The 18,405-nt window shown below is 38.9% G+C and overlaps 1 protein-coding gene and 1 pseudogene across 3 annotated transcripts in view; one reads left to right on the top strand and one right to left on the bottom strand.

Annotated features, from left to right (window-relative positions):
• The window catches only part of KDTA (KDO transferase A), a 414,892-nt gene extending 399,542 nt beyond the window's left edge, over positions 1–15,350 (top strand). For 2 of the 3 annotated variants that reach the window (XM_089383918.1, XM_089383917.1), the window contains 3 exons: positions 12,928–13,047; positions 13,215–13,285; positions 14,797–15,350. In XM_089383918.1, the coding sequence (XP_089240044.1) occupies positions 12,928–13,047; positions 13,215–13,285; positions 14,797–14,985 (380 nt within the window). In that variant the 3' untranslated portion in view covers positions 14,986–15,350. The remainder of the gene's footprint in view (positions 1–12,927; positions 13,048–13,214; positions 13,286–14,796) is intronic. The other variant, XM_089383919.1, reaches the window with a different exon arrangement.
• A 1,680-nt stretch (positions 15,351–17,030) lies between these two features.
• Positions 17,031–17,489, bottom strand: LOC149218366 (ubiquitin-conjugating enzyme E2 1 pseudogene; annotated as a pseudogene).
• Between the last annotated feature and the right edge of the window lie 916 nt (positions 17,490–18,405).

The raw sequence follows: 18,405 nt of genomic DNA, 5'->3' as shown, positions 1-18,405 counted from the left end.
ACCAGCAGCAACACGGATGCAGAGGGAGTTGTCGTACAGATGCAGCAGTGGCAGTGGCAGAACCATGGGAAGCAGTACAGGATGCAGCAATGCAGAGGATGTTGGGCAGGAAGGCCTAGCATCAGCACAGGTACCGATGCCAGATGATCAGAGTTCGGTGAGGAGTATTTCTAGAGCACAGTTCTCGCTAAGAGGGAGTGTTGATTTGGGGTAGCATCTGATGTGACTAACCACGAAATTTGGTGGAGAGGTTGGGGCACATGAGATCTCCAATATCGAGGAAGGGTTTGGGAAGATTCTAAACAGATCAGGAGGTATTAAAATAATTAATATTTTTAATGGAGTCCCTATGTCTAAACTTAGGGAAAATAAAATATTAATGTGTATTAATATGAATGTGCGTTAGAATGGTCCAAAAGACATGGATCAAGCCAAATCTAATGTTAGCCGTTGATTAGGGAATTAATCTCGGTCGTTGAGATGTCAACAAGACAAGTATAAGAGGAGGCTTGAGGGTCACTTGGAGAACACACTAGAGTGATCAATCATTCTATTCTCTAAAGCGGGGTTTGCTAAGAGAGATATAATTAGTGATCGAGAGTTGCAGCTGAGGGGCATTGAGTACAAAGAGACAGAGAGGCAACGATAGTGCCAGAAGAGCAGTGCAATAGCTGAGGAAAGTGACGCAGAGCCAGCCAAGGCTCACACGCAAGGCCACACAGAGGCAGCCGGGAGCTGCGCAGAGCCTCAAAGAGGCTAGCGTTGCTGACGCAGAGGGCCAGAGGGCGGACGCAGACCCATCCGGGGTGACGCAGGGCCAACGCTGGGCAGAGAGGGGCTAACGCAGTCCAAAAAGAGGCTGACACTGGGGTTTCTGGGGCAGATTGATGCTAAGGAGCTGCCGAAAGGATTATCCAGGGTTTCAGCCAGGAGATTTGTCAGAAACTGGGAGGTATTACTACTAAGGAAATTCTCTGTTGGGTAGTCCAATTTCGGCACCCAGATTGTACTCTGATATTGTTTAATAAGAAAACCCTCAGATAGTTGCACCTGTTTTCCTACATTGGGTTTTTCCGGGGACATTAGTCCAAAAATAATGGTGTCATATGGTGTGTTTGTTTCTGTTTCTTTTTAGTTGTTGATCTGTAATATGTTGAGCATGCACTAGTGTTTATTTTCAGTATTTACATTGTAAATAACGTGCTAAGGAAAATAACAAGTAGGTAGGAATAAATCAGATAAAGTGCATGGAGGGTTTCTAACTAAGTAAACTTAGAAACTTCAACAGATTTCTGGCAGCAGCAGATGTGCTCTAAGTTTCAAAATTTGTAGGGAGGCTTAGACACATGCATTCTCCAATACCCAGAACTTGTTTTGGGAAATTCCACCTGGAGACAGTTTTATTAAAATAATTAATTATTTTTAATGGGTCCCTAAGTCTAAACTTAGGAAATTAAAATAATTAAAGGGTATTAATCTAACTGTGGGTGAAACTTCTAGAAGAAGATGAGGATCAAGCCAAAGTGATCTGAGCCATTGATTAGGATCTAATCTGGGTTGTTGGTTCTCAACAGAAAGATGATAAGAGGAGGCTTGAGGGGCATTTGGAAGACACATCAAGTAGAGATCAGAAGATCGAATTTCTGAAGTCGAGCAGCTGTCGGAGAGAAATTCGAGGTGATCTTTTGCAGTGAGGGGCAAGGATAGTTCCATTTGGAGATTTCTCTTGATCCAAGAATACTCAACAGAGAAGGCAGAGATAGATCTGGGAGAGGCAACGTTGTGGCTAAGTTGGCTAGCATAGGCTGACGTAGAGGCAACGCAGAGCCTTCAGGAGGTCCGAAAATTTGCTTGGGGAATCGATATCGAAAGTCGGGGTGTGAGACCGAGAGGTGAAAATCGAAGTTCCTGGGCAACAAATCGATCACCAAAAGGGGTGACGTTGTCCCTAGAGGTTGTGACGCTGGGCTGACGCAGTCACTGCGTAGAGGCAGCCAAGGGCAGTCCATTCAGTGGTTGGATCAATGAGGATCTCCAATGATAGTGTGAGGTAATCTCACTTATCTCTCTGTCAGTGATATTCTTTGTACTAGATAGCTAGGAAGGCATCAAGAGATTATATTCAGAAATTACTACTGCTTAATAATAAAACCCTCAGCTATTGCACCGATTTTCCCACACTGGGTTTTTCCGGGGACATTTGTCCAAAAATAATTTTGTAGATGTGTTGTATTTCTTTCTTGCTCAATTTCTTGTTTCCGCATTTTATTTAAATGGTGAAGGCTACAGTGTATTAGTTTCAGTGTTTACTATAGGAAACAGTGAATAATTTTGTTCAGTAATTAACAAATAGAAGAAACATAATCAGTTGCTACAATAGAAATTTGGGCTTCCAAATTTTCACACTTGGCTTGTCTACTAGCTTGGACTAGCTTGGAGATGATGGTTGAGGTGTAGATGGTCCTTGGTTGGATGATGGTGTGTTGCAATAGTTTGGATGCTCTTGCATGATGATGATGATATGATGGCATGTCTATTAGCATGGAGGTGTGACTTGTTGGATGATGGTATGTTGTACTAGCTTGGAGGTTGGATGATGGTGTGTTGCACTAGCTTGGAGGCCTTCCCATGATGATGGTCTTCATGATCATGTTGTTGCATACAGATATTAGTGGCTGCTATAGAGTTTAGAGTTGAGGACCTTTGATTATTAGGTCTCCTCGGCCCCCATGTTCTTGATTAGGTCTCCTGTGTTGATGATCTTATACATTGGGATTGGAGAGGATCTACATGTCTCTGTGGATGCTTGTGATGGTTGTGCAGATGTTGGAGGATGCCTGACAGGTATTGGATCTGCATATTGATGGCAGGGATGTTATAGAGAAGTTTGATGGCTTAGTGGCATAGTATGGTTGTTGGTTGGTATCCTAGTCAACCTAGTTTGACTTGTCATGATGATGGAGTTGCTATAGTGGATTGTTGGAGTGTTGCAGAGGGTTTAGTGGCTTCCAGAGGACCTACAAAGGCTTGTCAAACTTTGGGAGAGGTTTGAGCAGTTTCTGAGCTGAGTTGACTAATGTTTGACCTTCCTTAGCCCTAGTCGCATGCATGATGGGTCAAGGGAGCGATTGGAGGGATCCAGTAGCATGGAGGCAGGCCCAAGGGAGCGGTTATAGCTCCAATCGCTTAGAAGACAATGCTAAGGGAGCGTTTGAGGGATTTCATGAGTTTTTCTCTGCATTCCTCACGCTACTCAGCCAATTTTGGTGTTGTGGCGATGTTATTGATTGGGAATTTTTGGCATATCGTCGGAAAAAGTTTGTGGGCCCTCTAGAAGTTGATCAAGGTTGAAGATATCAAAGGGCTAGTGGAGTTAGTGATTGATTTGGTCAAGAAGCCTTCCTCAACCAAATCTGAAGCATGTGAACATATTTGTTGAGTCTTCCATAACTTGTTGCATTTACTGAGTTAATCATCTCAGAAAATGCTATGAAACCAGCTCACAAAAAGATAGATAGATCAACGCCTTAGAATTTAGCCTCTTCGAGGGGGAAACCTCCTTTACATTACATAAATGAACAATTCTTGGATGATTCAAATGACAAAACCTCCTTTCTATACATAGGAGTCTAAGGAGTACAATATAACCCAGCCGACCTAACAATAATAATATAAAACCACAAAAATAACAATAGAGGGATTCTATAGGGCACAGTAATAACAATATGGGGACAATAGGGGCACAACAATATTAGTAAGGGATACAACTACAATAGTAATGGGGTAATCACTAGTATTACAGGGACCCAACATGCCCCTCTCCTTCAAAAAAGTGTTGTCCTCAATGCTTGAGTAGTTCTGGATGCTTCTGTATAAAATTCTCATCCTCCCATGTGGAATCTTCAGCAGATAAGTTCTTCCACTTGATAAGATACTCCGAAATTGATCGATTTCGTAGCTGTCGAGTTCTTGTTTCTGTGACTGCTTCCGGTTCCAATATAATTTTTCCTTCCTCGTCAAGTTCTGGCAATATTGTTTGAACTGGGAGCTTGTCGCCTATAACCTTCTTTAAACATGAAACATGGAAAACTGGGTGCAATCAAGAAGCTGCAGGACGCTCCAATTTGTATGCCATAGTACCAATCTTTTGTAACACCTTGTACGAACCATAATACTTTGGTGATAATTTATTATCCTTCTTAGCTTGCTTGAGGGACATTTGCTTATATGGTTGTAGCCGTAGGAACACCCAATCACCTACATCAAAACTTCTTCCGCTGCGATGTTGATCTGCCTGTTGTTTCATTCTATTCTGTGCCAACACGAGGTTATCTTTTAAGAGTTGGAGGACTTGTTGTTGATGTTCATTGTGATGTTCCACTGCTTGAACCTTGAATATTCTCTTAAATATGATGTGATGGATGGTGGTTGATATCCATAAAGTGCAATAAATGGGGTCATTTTTGTTGCTATATGGAAGGAAGTGTTATACCACCATTCAGCCAGAGGCAACCATTTGACCCATTGTGTCTGTTTATCAGATACAAAGCAACGAAGATATCCTTCCAAACATTTGTTCACTATCTCAGTTTGCCCATCAGATTGAGGATGATAAGATGAGCTATGAGCTAATTGAGTACCAAGGCAAGAAAATAATTTTGTCCAAAAATTTCCAGTGAAAATGGGATCTCTGTCACTTACAATAATCTTTGGGTTTCCATGTAGCTTTTGAATTGTTTCCATAAATGCAGTAGAAACTGTACTAGCTTTAAATGGATGTGATAATGCACAAAAGTGTGCATACTTGGTATGTCTGTCAACTATCACCATGATGACACTCTTTCCCTCAGACTTGGGTAAACCTGTGATAAAATCCATTGAAACCTCCTCCCAACGTTGGCTTGGAATGGATAAAGGTTGTAATAGATCCGGTGCCTTAATTGTTTCAACTTTATTTTGTTGGCAAACCAAACATTCCGCCACAAACTTTTGAATATCTGATTTAAGGCCATCCCAAAAAAATTCCTTCTTAACCCTGTGGTAAGTTTTTAAAAATCCTGAGTGCCCTCCTAAGGGAGAAGTGTGCAATTCCATAAGAATCTTTTGTTTTAGTTGGGAATTCTTACAGAGGTATAAGCGATCTTTGTACCATAACGAATCATTTTTCCAGCTAAATGTATCAGACGTACTAGAATCTTGTTGTAACTTTCGAATAAGTGCCCACACTTCTTCGTCATTCTTCCATTTCTCCCTTGCTTCGTTTATCCAATCTGATTGGATAATAGAAATGGCGCACAACAATGCTTCCACATCCTCATCCTTTCTTGAGAGTGCATCTGCCACCACATTTTGCTTCCCTATTTTGTAGATGATTTCAAAGTCATAACCCAACATCTTTGTGACCCACTTTTGTTGCTCTTCAAAGGATAATCTTTGTTCTAAAAAGTGTTTAAGGCTATCATGATCCGTTTTTACCTTGAAGTGTCTTCCCATTAGGTAGGGTCGCCATTTCTTAAGTGCATGGAGTATTGCCAACATTTCCTTCTCATAAATAGCTTTGTGTAAAAACTTTCCCTTGATTAGACAACTTTCAAAAGCAATGGGTCTTTCATCTTGCATTAAAACAGCACCAATTCCATTTCCTGAAGCATCACATTCCACAATAAAGGTTTTTGTGAAGTCTGGTGTAGCTAAGACCGGTGCTTGGCACATTGCCTCTTTAAGATGTTCAAAGGCCTTTGTTGCTTCTGGAGTCCATGAAAATGCATTTTTCTTCAATAATGTTGTTAGAGGTGCCGCTATTCTCCCATAATTCTTAACAAACTTGCAATAATACCCTGTCAACCCGAGAAATCCTCGCAGATGCTTTATGGATGTGGGGGTTTTCCATTCCTTAATGGCTTTAATTTTGCTAGGGTCTACCTTAACTCCTTCATGAGATACAATATGACCCAGATATTCCACCTCTTGTACTCCAAAGAAACATTTGGATCTTTTTGCATATAATTGTTTCTCCTCCAATAGTTGTAGCACCCTGTCAACATGTTCAACATGATCCTTCCAAGACTTGCTGTAGATTAGTATATTATCAAAAAATACTAACACAAATTTTCTAAGGAATGGTTTGAAAATGGAATTCATCAAACCTTGAAATGTTGAAGGTGCATTGGTAAGGCCAAAAGGCATGACCAAAAATTCATAATGACCCTCATGAGTTCTAAATGTTGTTTTCAGAATGTCTTCAATCTTCATTTTGATTTGATGATATCCTGAACGAAGATCCAACTTGGTGAAGTAAATTGATCCATGCAATTCATCCAGTAATTCATCAATGACAGGAATGGGAAACTTATCTTTAATAGTGAGCTTATTGAGCTCCCTATAATCTAGACACATGCGCCATGATCCATCCTTCTTGTGCACCAATACTACTGGAGCAAAGAAAAAACTTTGACTCGGTTGAATTATACCAGCCTCTAGCATTTCTGCAACCATAAGTTCAATTTCACTCTTTTTGGCATAGAGATATCTGTACGGCCTGATGTTTGGAGGAACACTTCCTGGAATCAGATGAATAGCATGATCATGATCACGAATAGGTGGGAGACCTTTGGGAGTCTCAAATACCTTGGAATGATTGTCCAAGACTTTTTGGAGATCTGGAGAAATAGATGGTTCCAATGAGGAAACATCTAGTGAACATAATTGTGCAATTACACCTCTTTGTTCCTTTTTTAGAAGCTTTATCATACCGTTAGAGCTGATTATCTTTCCCGGTTTCCCTGCAATACCCCTTAATTCCACTTCCTTTCCTTCCACAAAATTTCATGAAAAGTTCTTGAAAATTAAAAGCTATTGTACCCAAGGATTGTAGCCATTGGACTCCTAGTACAACATCAGCACCTCCCATTGAAATGGAAAGCATTGGGCTAGTCAATACATATTCTCCCATGGATAGCTTGATATTATGGCACTTTCCAGAGCAATTTATTGTTCCTCCATTTGCAACCATCACTTGACAGTCTAGTGCTGGATATAAGAAGCAATTCAATTCTTTTGCTACCTTACAATGAATAAAATTGTGGGTACTTCCTGAATCAATCAACACTATTACCTTTTTCTTCTTGATTTGTCTTTCTATCTTGATGGTTTGAGGAGTGGTAATTCCTGCCAATGCATTACAAAATATGGTCGGATTCATTTCTTCTTTATCTAGGCTTTGTTCCTGGAGTATATCCTCTTCTTTTGACCTTTCTTGCTCATTTTCTTCTTCCTCTTCACAATCTATGTAGAATAATTTCTTCTCAGCACACTTATGACCTTTAGTGTATTTGCTATCACAACTGTAACAAAGTCCTTTTGCTCTTTTTTCTTCCAATTGTTGCGGTGTCAACCTTATAGGTTGTGGAAGACTAGGGGCAACAACACTTCCATCTTTATAGTTGTGAGTGGTATGCTTCCTGGTTGCCATAATTTTGCTTTCCATTTTTCTTGCTAACCTGAATGTCTTCTCTAATGAATCAGGTTCCCAAAGGCGAACATCATGTTGGATATTATCCTTTAAAGTCCCTATGAACACATCAATCCTATGCTCCTCTGGAATATTTTTTACCCTTATCTTCAATTTTTGGAACTCCTCAATGTGCTCCATTATTGAACCCTTTTGTTTGAGACTTATCAATTGGCTAAAAAAAGTGTTGCTTTTTGTATCCTCATAATGTGTTGTCAATTCTTCCGTAAAAATTGCCCAAGTGATAATTTGTTTACGAGAGCAAAGCCATTGATACCATACAAACTGATTTGGTTCCAAATATAAAGTTGCAATACGTACCTTTTGTGTGTTTTGCACATTATTGAGATCGAAAAATTGCTCCATCTGTAATATCTATATTGCGGGATCCTTGCCATCAAACTTCCTCATATCGATTTTTGGAATATGGTAGATCTTTGATCCCACATTAGAGTCTATGAAATCATGATTAACATTTCTTTTGTTTGCATCATGAGTTTCCTTTACTACCTTTTCACCATTAGTAAGTATTTCTTGTAGAAAATTTGTCAAATCTGTGTCTTCAAATCTGTTTTCAAATCTGCCATCTTCAAATCTGTCTTCAAATCCATCTTAGCTTCCATGCCCTTTATCTTAGATTCCACGCCATTTATCTTAGCTTCTGTTAGCTTTTGTGAGAGTGACATTTGTTGCACTTGGTCTTGTAATTTTGATATATCATGTAGCATTTCTTCCTCTTTTTCATGAGTCATGCTAGAGCTTTCAGGTTGCTTACTAGGTGTTTGCATTTTCTTTCCTCGGGGCATCAGTGACCGATAATAATGCTCTACTATGCCCTTTGAATTCTTTCAAAATAAATTTTCAAACCAAGCTTAAGCAAAAATTTAAAAAAATCTACGCACCTTTTTTCACTTTGTAGGAGCTCGATATTGCCTCTGATGTATCTCTGTACTTTCCGATCATCCAGTTCTGAAATTGCGACCTGCAGTAGCCCTCTGTTTCCTCTTTCTAATGCCACTAGTCTGATCCAAATTGGATTCTCCAAGGAAGAGTTATGCGAAATCTCCCACAGTGACTTGATTATAGACTAGTTCAGTAGAGCGAACTTGTACGACGTGCCACGAGTCACTGTTTCTACTTTTGGCTCTGAAAAATATATACAAGAAACTACAGTCCATCCTATTTCTGTACCTTCTTACGAAACTTCAATCTGATGCTCAAAGAGAAAGTTATGACGATTTTCCCCAGGTCACCTGTTTGGAATGTAATTCAGGAGTCTGCAAAAATACCAACTTCCTTAGATCATATCTCCGCAAATATAGCGTGAAAAGCTCTGAAATTCGGACCCGAGGTTCAGCGCGATGTCTTCTCAAATGGGTTTTTTTAGCTTCTGAAACATCGCAGAAAAAAAGTTATAGCGAAAATGCCACGATGACCTATTTGGAGCAGCGAAACCCTAGAATCCAAAGCTCCGATACCAAATGTTATGAAACCAGCTCACAAAAATATAGAAAAGATAGATCAACGCCTTAGAATTCAGCCTCTTCGAGGGGGCAACCTCCTTTACATTACATAAATGAACAATTCTTGGGTGATTCAAATGACAAAACCTCCTTTCTATATATAGGAGTCTAAGGAGTACAATATAACCCAGCCGACCTAACAATAATAATATAAAGCCACAAAAATAACAATAGAGGGATTCTATGGGGCACAGTAATAACAATATGGGGACAATAGGGGCACAACAATATTAATAAGGGATACAAATACAATAGTAATGGGGTAATCACTAATATTATAGGAACCCAACAGAAAATGTTAAATAGAAGAAGGCTTTGATTTCATTTGGTTGATTGCTTGGAGAGTGAGTAAGTATGCCATTGTGAGGGCATTGTGAGTGTGTAGAGTATGCAACAGCTGCTCACATATTTTATGTATAGATATATCAGAGATTTGTGAGCAAAAATCAAAGATAGATTTGAGAAGAGGATTCAGAATTTGTGTGTTGGTTGTGGCAGAAAATTAGCAGCTTGTTGTGTGGTTGTGAGCAGTGTTTTGGTGAGAGTTGAAGTGAAGAAATTCCCTCCTCCGAGTCAAATTTTTGACACAGATTTGATGAGCATAATGCTAGAGTTGTTGGGTTGCTCATGTTGAGCGAATTGAGAACCCAATCTAAAAATATATGAAACGTGGTTCGCATGGAGGAAGTGAAGGCATGGAGGCTTTAGTATAGACAGTGATTTGGCCAATTCAGTAGTAGGAAGAGTTTTCTCCATCCAATAGGAGTTGGATATTCCAATGGTGGTTGGGCGAGGATCGTTGGTTGTGGGAGCTTCCAGCGGATGGTAGTCCGTAGATCTGAGAGAGAAACATATTTCCAAATTGACAGATTCCAGCATAGGGTAGAGTAAGCCAAGTCTTCCGGCTATGGGTATAGCTAATCCATGTACAATTTTCTTAGCAAATTTATAAAAAGAATTGAGTAGTGCAGCAGCAGTAGGGTGGTTTTCTCTCGAAAGGGTTTCCACCAAAAATACTTGTGTTCTCGTGTGTGCACGTGTTGATATTTCTCATGGTTATTATGGTTTCAGTTTATTGTTGCTTACATGTTTTGATGATCTAATGTTGTGCATGTGTATGGATAATCAAGTTTGGAAAAAGATTTATAATTGGTGAAATTTTGTGTAAAGGTCATCACTACTGATTCACCCCACCTGTCAGTAGTGAATATATTTCCAACACTAACTAGGACACCTCATCCACTAGCGAAAACATCATTTGAGAGCACTAACATACCTTGTTTAAGCCACTGCTTCAGCCCCAATCAACTCGGCTCTGTGCTCTTTCTCTGCAATTTTGGCCCTCTGATTAGGGCTTCTGTAACAATTGTTACATGTTGAAATGTAACTAGTGTCGGTCTTCATAATTTGTATTTAAGTTATGACTTGATGTAATTATTGATGTACTTGTCAAAAAAAAAGAAAGAAAAAATTATTTAAGAAAATTATTTTTATTGACATGGGTTTCTTTCCCATCATGTTGTGGTCCTAGGTCAAAGCACCCATTGAGTGCTCTAGGGGTCTTGTTGACAAGTCGAAATGTCAAAGTCATGATGTACTAGTCCCTAGAGGGCTCATGTAACAAAGAAGGAAAATTATTATTGTAAAATGTGATGTCTAGAAGCCTCTAAGGGATGAGTCGGTCAGCCCTCTTCATTTCGGCCCAAGAAGGCCTAATTCCCTGTTTTGAAAGCCTATATAAAGAGGAACCTCACCTTATTTGGAAGATAATCGATCAAGAAAATTATCTCTGTTTTAGCGAAGTCTGGGCAAGGAAGATAGAAGGAGAGTGAAGTCCTCCTGGAAGCCAGCAAACTTGCAAAGTTATTTGAAGATCAGCGAATTGGTTAAGGAAGAAAATCTTTGTCCCTGTTACCCACACCTGCGAGTTTGGCTGGCTCATCTCTTGGAAGGTTTGGTCAAGGTCAAGGTCAAGAATTCTTCATTGAAATTTTATAAGAAGAGATTTTTGTGGGTTTTCCTCTCTAGGAGAAGTTTTGGCCCTGGCTAGCAGCCTACATCTAGTGTTCTTGTGTTTGCATTCTGATCTTCTTATTGGCATTTGTCTTGATGATGAACAAAACCAAATAATGATGACGATGTCTTAACATAACTCACTGGAAAATGTCAAAGATAAAAGAGAAATCAAATTGAATAAATATCCTAACTGTTTGCCCTAGATTTCTCAACATTACAGCCCCAAAACTTGGGTCAAAATCCCTCCAAAAGACTGAGGCTAAGCTCCTCCAACAAGCCCCTCCTATTCACTGCCCCTTTATCTTCTTTACAGTCCACTGTTGTCCTTTTCGGCCCTCCAAAAGGGCACCTCCAGGACTCAACCTGCAACTAGGGCGCACACAAAATTTTGAACCTGTTTCTTGAGAAACCGCCCCTAAACTTGGCACAGAACTGCCCAGAAAACCATCCTCCTCCACGCTGCCTGCTCCTCCTAACTTTGACCTGCTGTCACAAAAGAATACTACCCAGAACAGTCCTTTCTTCCTCCACTAGGCTTCTAGGAAGTGCGGCTATTTCAGAGGAAACTACTTGATGTCTTGCACTTTGGATGTGGTTCAAATAGGTCTCAACTACTTATTTATATGTTTCTATGTGGCAACGTCTAGCCCTCTTCTAGGGATCTCCTAAAGTCCAGCCAACTTGACTTTTGTGCCACAAGCCCCCACACAAATAAAAATATTATTTCTCACAAATGACAAAGCCTCTCTTGGTGTTCTTGGCAGCTCCTTGCTCTATTAAGCGTGCCCTATATTCTCCAAGTGCCAAGTCATTGGTTTCACACCCACAAATTTGGGTGCAAACCCCACCTCTTGGGTACTTAGCCCACAAATGAATTTTGTGGTGTTAAATTCCTCCACAACCCTGTACCCTAGGGTTTGGAGTACCTCCCAAGCTACCAATCTCAACACAATGTATGCCCACTGATAGAGGGTAACAAACCACAAGTTTCAAAAATAGGATATACCCTTAAAATGGGCCCTAAAAGTCTCTATCTCTAATTTTCCACTAAAAAGTTACCAAAATAGAGAACAAATTTTATTGTGATCCATTCCAGATCATGTTTGTTTCTTGATGGATACATTAATTAATGAACCATTTAATCCATGATTACAATCTCACAAAAAATAAATACAAAAATATTTGCAATGATAATTTTCTCTGGGATAATATATTCCAAAATAACAAAATGAGTTTTGAAATTTCATAACTGCTTTGTTCAGCTATAGAAATTAGATCTGAAAAATCCAACATTCTTGATCAGATCCTGTTAAAATTAAAATGAAACTTTATGTTCAATCTTGATTCTAAGAGAAGAGGTCCTATAAACTTAGTAGGTTTCAAACCATGTCAAGTTTATATATATACAGGGAAAGAGAAAGAGAGATACATCACTTCCCCATTTCCCAAATTTTCAGAGTAGTGTTTCCCAAACTCATACCTGTTTGTGAAAATAAATTTGAATTGCAGTTAGGTTTGGGTGTCTATGATTTGGTCAAGTTTCAAGGGATTTATTCATATCTTGGACTCACATTACTAGCAAGCATGAAGTTTATGAAAAAAAATTACAAAGTTTACACGTCAACATTTTACTAGGTCCACTGATGTGATGCTTTAATAGGGGAAACATTATCCTAGGCTATCTGAACATTTTCAAGTCAACTCTGTTTGTTTTGTTCAAAAAACATGCTATAATGCCAAAATAATTTCTTATTGTTACATGATAGTCTTGTATCTAGATTCTTCATCGCTTAGTATATGCTCTATTGGTCAAATTACAGGAGCATCATTGAGAGCATCCACAAGGTATTTAACTAAGATACCTTATTTCATTTACAGGTGAGCTAAGGGACCTGTACAGAGTCTCCCCCATTGCAGTAATAGGAGGATCATTTCTCCCAGGGTTAGCAGGTCATAACATTGCTGAAGCTGCGGCTGCTGGCTGTGCTGTTCTTACAGGTACCACTTTTAGAGTTGAATAAACCTTAGTTATTCATCGTTGTTTAATTTTTCTGTTTCAAGTTTCAACTTGACATAGATATATTCTTGAGTGTTTGGTTTTAGGTTCAGCATGTGTCCAATGAACTGCCTGTGCCCTCATAAATGTTGCCATTACTCATTGCCAGGGCCTTATATTGGGCATTTTTCTCAGATGGTAGCAGAGATGCAAAGATCAGTTCCTTCATCGGTTCAACAGGTAATGATACAGGATAATCTGTATTTCCTTCAACATTATTGTGCATTCAGTGTCCTTATATATACTATAACCCCAATTTGGTCCTCTATTTCCAAAATGAATTGGACATATATATTGATTTCTTTGTCAGCTCAGTTGATAATTCTATATTTGACAGTTATAATGGTCAATGTTGATAATTTAGTTCTTGGCAAAATATCAGCGAGGGTCCCGAAAACATCTTTTCGGCAATATTGGCGAAAATATTGGAAAATATCGGCAAGCATAAAAAAACATGTTTTTCAGATTTTTAAACATATAAAGCAGTAAGGATATTTAGCCAAGATTTTCCAAATATCGCAATATTTTCAAATCTGAAATTATCGTGATATTTACCTGCCAAAATATTGTTTGCCTGAAAATAATGCGATATGCGCGATATTTCGGGAAATATTGCTGATATTATCAACACTAATGGTTATGCCAATATTACTCAGTGAGCTAGAATTGGTGTTATTAATTCCCCTAATTGGAGTTTGCATGTAGGGGGCAAGGGTCACTAAATGCCATTTATGAGGCAAAAGACTTGCAGTTTATGCAATTAGAATGTGGGAAGCATATAAGAAGACATAATATCTTATAAAAGTGAATATTTAACGTACAAAAGTGAATATTATTTCTTTGTCAACTCAGTCGATAGTAGTATATTTGACTATCTAGTGGTTTTACTGATGTCATTCAATGAGCTAGAATTGGTGTTATTAACTTACCTAATTCAAGGAGTTTGCCTGTAGCAGACGAGGGTTAGTAAAGTCCATTTATGAGGGAGAACACTTGCAATTTATGCAATTATGATGTGGGAAGCGTATAAGAAGAAAAGTGAATAGACACAAAAGGTTAGGGGCCAATACATAATGTTATCATATCCCTTGGAGAATAATCCTGACTCAGTCATAACCTTGTACTAATAATAAATAACAATTTCATTGATTAATTATTACTATTGTGATATGCCTTTCATTGGTTACTCTTAGCATCTTCTGAGTAGTGGTTGCAATGAATGGTCGGTATTGCCTATTTTGTATGTGATGCAAATTTTTTTATTACCACACATCAAGTCTGATAGAAATATGGGGCTTGTCTGCATTACATAATGGTTATATGTAAAATGGCTGTATTGCAAAACCTGAACATAACAGTGCTTTTTGGCTGCAGCCATTTATCCTACCTAGCTTGTAGAATCATACAATTTGCAAAATGATTTGATACCTCATGGTTCACAGAATTGCTAGTTCAATTCTTAATATCACTTGATGGTAAACATCTCATGCATATGTTACTTCTGAAGAGAAATCAGTTGTAAAGATTTCAGTATTGCTAGTGCTTTTCATTCTCGTCATGCACATTATCCTCTGTTTTTGCCTTAGTTTGTAAATTTTTAGTGGCAGGGATGAGAATTTCATGAGGGTCTCCTCAGTTGATAAATAAATTTCAAGGCAGAAAGTTAATGCCTACTTCATGTTTTTGTTCAGGTATCTGGGAAAGGTGAACTGCTTGGAGCATTGCAGCACCTTCTGAATGACATTAACTGCCTAGAAGCTCATAGAGAAGCTGCAAAACAGGCATATTTTTCTGTTGCAGTTGGAGTTTTACAGAGAGTTTGGCATCTGCTTGACACGTTTGTGCTGACAAAAGCATTTGGAAAAGTTGCCACATTGTGATTTACCTGTGGATGATGAGACCTTTTAAAACATTTTTCACTCAGTCAATTTACAGCTTTGGATTTTGTAACCTTCAGATGACACATTAAATTCAATTGACAGGGGAACTAAAAGTATGATGTTGGTAGTTCTCCAGTCTTGTTATTTCAAGAGTTGCAAGTAGCTTAGCCACCTGAAGTGTATACTTATTTATATGATGCTTGTGCATTAGAAATCAATGTCAGTGATTCAGTGAAATTAGATCTTCCATGTTTATTTGCAGTTTCAGATTGTGTACTTTCTTGAACAAATTTGATCAGCTATCATGCAAAGTGAAAGCTACAATAAGGAAGAAAAGGACATATCAGTTCTAATGGTTCGCTTAATTTTTTCTTCCAAAGGTAGGTAGTGCTGTGATTTCTTGCCTTTCATAAAAACAAACGCCTGCCTTCAAAGGCTTTGTCCCCAGTGATAAATGGGTGCAACTTAAATTTAAACATGATGAATTGATTTGTAAACCATAATAACAGAAATTTTCCTAGATTGATTCATATTTTAAGGATGGGGTTGCCATTGAGATCGTGTTGAGTAGAAAATGCCATATTAGCCTTATCATGAGGCAATATTTTACTGTTTGATTGGTTTTATCGAATTATTCTTAGTAAAAACTGTAATCAGACTATGGTTTTTAATATGTTGACCTTTTGAGGGTTGTAAGAGTTTAAAGCAAATTCAAAATGTTGGACATACTTTGAGATGGAAACCATCATAGTTGTGTGGATTATTAGTGCATTATACTAAATGTTGTTGTGTGGATTATTAGTGCATTATACTAAATGTTGCAAATAAAAGACAATGAAAGATCCCACGGTAGGAGCAGAGAAGGTATTATTTCACAACAGCAAAGTAAATAAATGAGCTATGCCATGTAAAGTAATGTCTTCAGGAGAGCGCAATGATGGGTGAGGGAGAGGACAAGAGCAGAGGGATAAGGGTCACAAGGGATTGTCTGGATGGATAGTTGTAGAGCATAGGAAGGATTGTGGGTAGGCCTAGGGTGTAGTGTAATGCACATGAAATATAGTGCAAAACGAAGCCCAAGAACCCAAGAAAAAAAGATAAACCCAAGAAATATCTCTTTTGTTGGACACCTAATCCTCTAAGGGTTGGTGGGGAAGCTGAATAGTCTAAGGAAGTCCAAGAGACCTTGGAATACGAAACCAAAGGTCACGTGAATGTACTATAAATGTATATCATTGTCAATAATAAACACACACTCATGTTTATCATTCATCTTTTGTGTTTGCCATGTATGTGTCTTAACATGGTATCAGAGCTGCAGGCTAATTTCTGACCTGCTCAAATTTGAGCCACTAGTTGTGGCCTCTTTGTGCATGTCAGTTCTGCATTCCTGCGGATAGAACTGTCATTATTGTGTGCATGCCTATTTCATGTTGCGCACTGTCAGGCTGACCTCTCAGCAAGATTCGTGTTGGGTTCTCTATCCAGGGTCTCAAATAGCAAAAACGCCTCTACCATATTCTCTGCACATTTAACGCCTTCTGCGATTGTTCTAAGGCTCTGCTACACTAACACTCCCTCATCATGAAATAGGCTGGTCCTAATAGTGTTGTGCATTCTGACAACGTAGGCTTAGTTGTTATTGTATTTTGATTAATTGCTTGGCCGATAGACAAGCCGCCTGGTGTTTGAATCCGATGCAATAGCAGTTGTTTAACCTGGTAGTTGAGAAGAAATGGGTCAGGGAGTGAGACTGACTGCCTGCCTCTTTCTAAAAAATTGAAAAGCGCAGAAATCCGGTTTTGAAACAGAGATTATTCACATCCACTGCTAAGATTGCTTTTTGGATGGCCATTTTAAGCAAAAAACGCGTAACAGGAAATCTAGATGGAAAAGGATATATCTGAATCCAAAAATTCGTATTTGAAACAGCAATCATAATAAAAGGATTTCTATCATTTCAAGGGAGTAAAATTTCTGCTATATATTTGAAACGACAATCATAATAAAAGGATTTCTATCATTTCAAGGGAGTAAAATTTCTGCTATATATTTGACCTGCTCTCTTCAACAACCTGGCGGACCCTTCTTTCATATTCTTTGCGATCATTGATGTATAATTGAGCAGCCTCTCTATTAATACAAGAATATGGATTTGGATCACAAAGTAATGACTGAATTGAGAGGAGAAGTTTAGCTACACCATAGCTTGGGCTCCACTGTTCTCTGAAAATGTCCAAGCAAATACCACCATTACTGCTAACATTCGGGTGAAATATCTTGGATACAAATTTAACCGTTGGAGGGGTGTTAGGGTAATCCTCTTTGTATCACAGCGTTAGCTTGAATTGGCCACCCTCCCATGGAGTATCTGGAGGCCCGGTAATAGTAGCATCCCAGAGCATAAGATTGTCCTCCCATGGCGCTGCGTTAACACCTTCAGGGGGATCTTCATTCATCCAATTCAGATCCTTTATCAATCTTTTCCAGCAAACAGTCGACATTCCGCCTCCCTTGATACCACAACTGGCAGGGCCACGTTAGTGGAATTTCAAGAAGAGGCAGAGAAATTCGACGTCTCTTCGAGGACTCTGTGGCAATCTGCCATTCGTTTTAAGAACTCATATACATTCCCTTGGTCCAAATCATCAATGATAGCTGCAAGCCATGCTTCTCTGCATTTCAAGAACTGTAAGCGCATTTCATGCTCATTAAATACTCCTAAACGACGAAGGTATCCAATCACTCGAAGACATTCCAGCAACTGAATATTTGCTCTAAGTCTCTGAAGAAGCTTTGATAGCATAGATTGTGTTGTTTGCCTAACTTCTTCTGCTAGATGATTGAATCACAGGCAATTTCGAATGCATGGTTGCTAACTTCATGACAAAAGCTTCTAAGTCAAGAGCCTCATCATAATTTCCATTTTGTACACACGTGTCCATAAGCTGAGTCCATAAACTCATTGCATCCTACGCCCCATGTTCTCCTCGACAACCATTGTCTTTGGTATTTTTCCTTTCAGCCTCACAAACCTCTAGTTGCATCATTGAGGCTTTGGGATGTGATATTGCGTCCTGAATGGTTTTTCTTTTGAATTTTACACTATAATATGTGACTGTACAGGCCGTGCCGTATCCCTACGTGCTCAGAGTTGGACATTTGTAGCTGTCAGAAGAAAAGTGCGAGAACGTTTGCATTAGCCTCTAGCATATGCTTGGTCGCAACCAATAAGAGCTCCCATCGAGATTGTCATTCAATGCTGCTAACGATTGTGCATTGCTGGGTGTGTTAAAATTTGGGCAACGCACTACATTATGACGCCATTACTTTGCAAACAAATGTTAAATTTGAAGAATTATTGAATTTTGACCTTCCAAAAAGGGGCTTGACAAATCACTGCATTAAAGATACTTCGTT

Source organism: Pinus tabuliformis, chromosome Q (assembly GCF_031772625.1).
Source record: "Pinus tabuliformis cultivar Carrire ecotype Pingquan chromosome Q, CPIR1, whole genome shotgun sequence".
Classification (NCBI taxonomy): domain Eukaryota; kingdom Viridiplantae; phylum Streptophyta; class Pinopsida; order Pinales; family Pinaceae; genus Pinus; species Pinus tabuliformis.
This window is presented reverse-complemented; position numbering and strand designations above follow the sequence as displayed.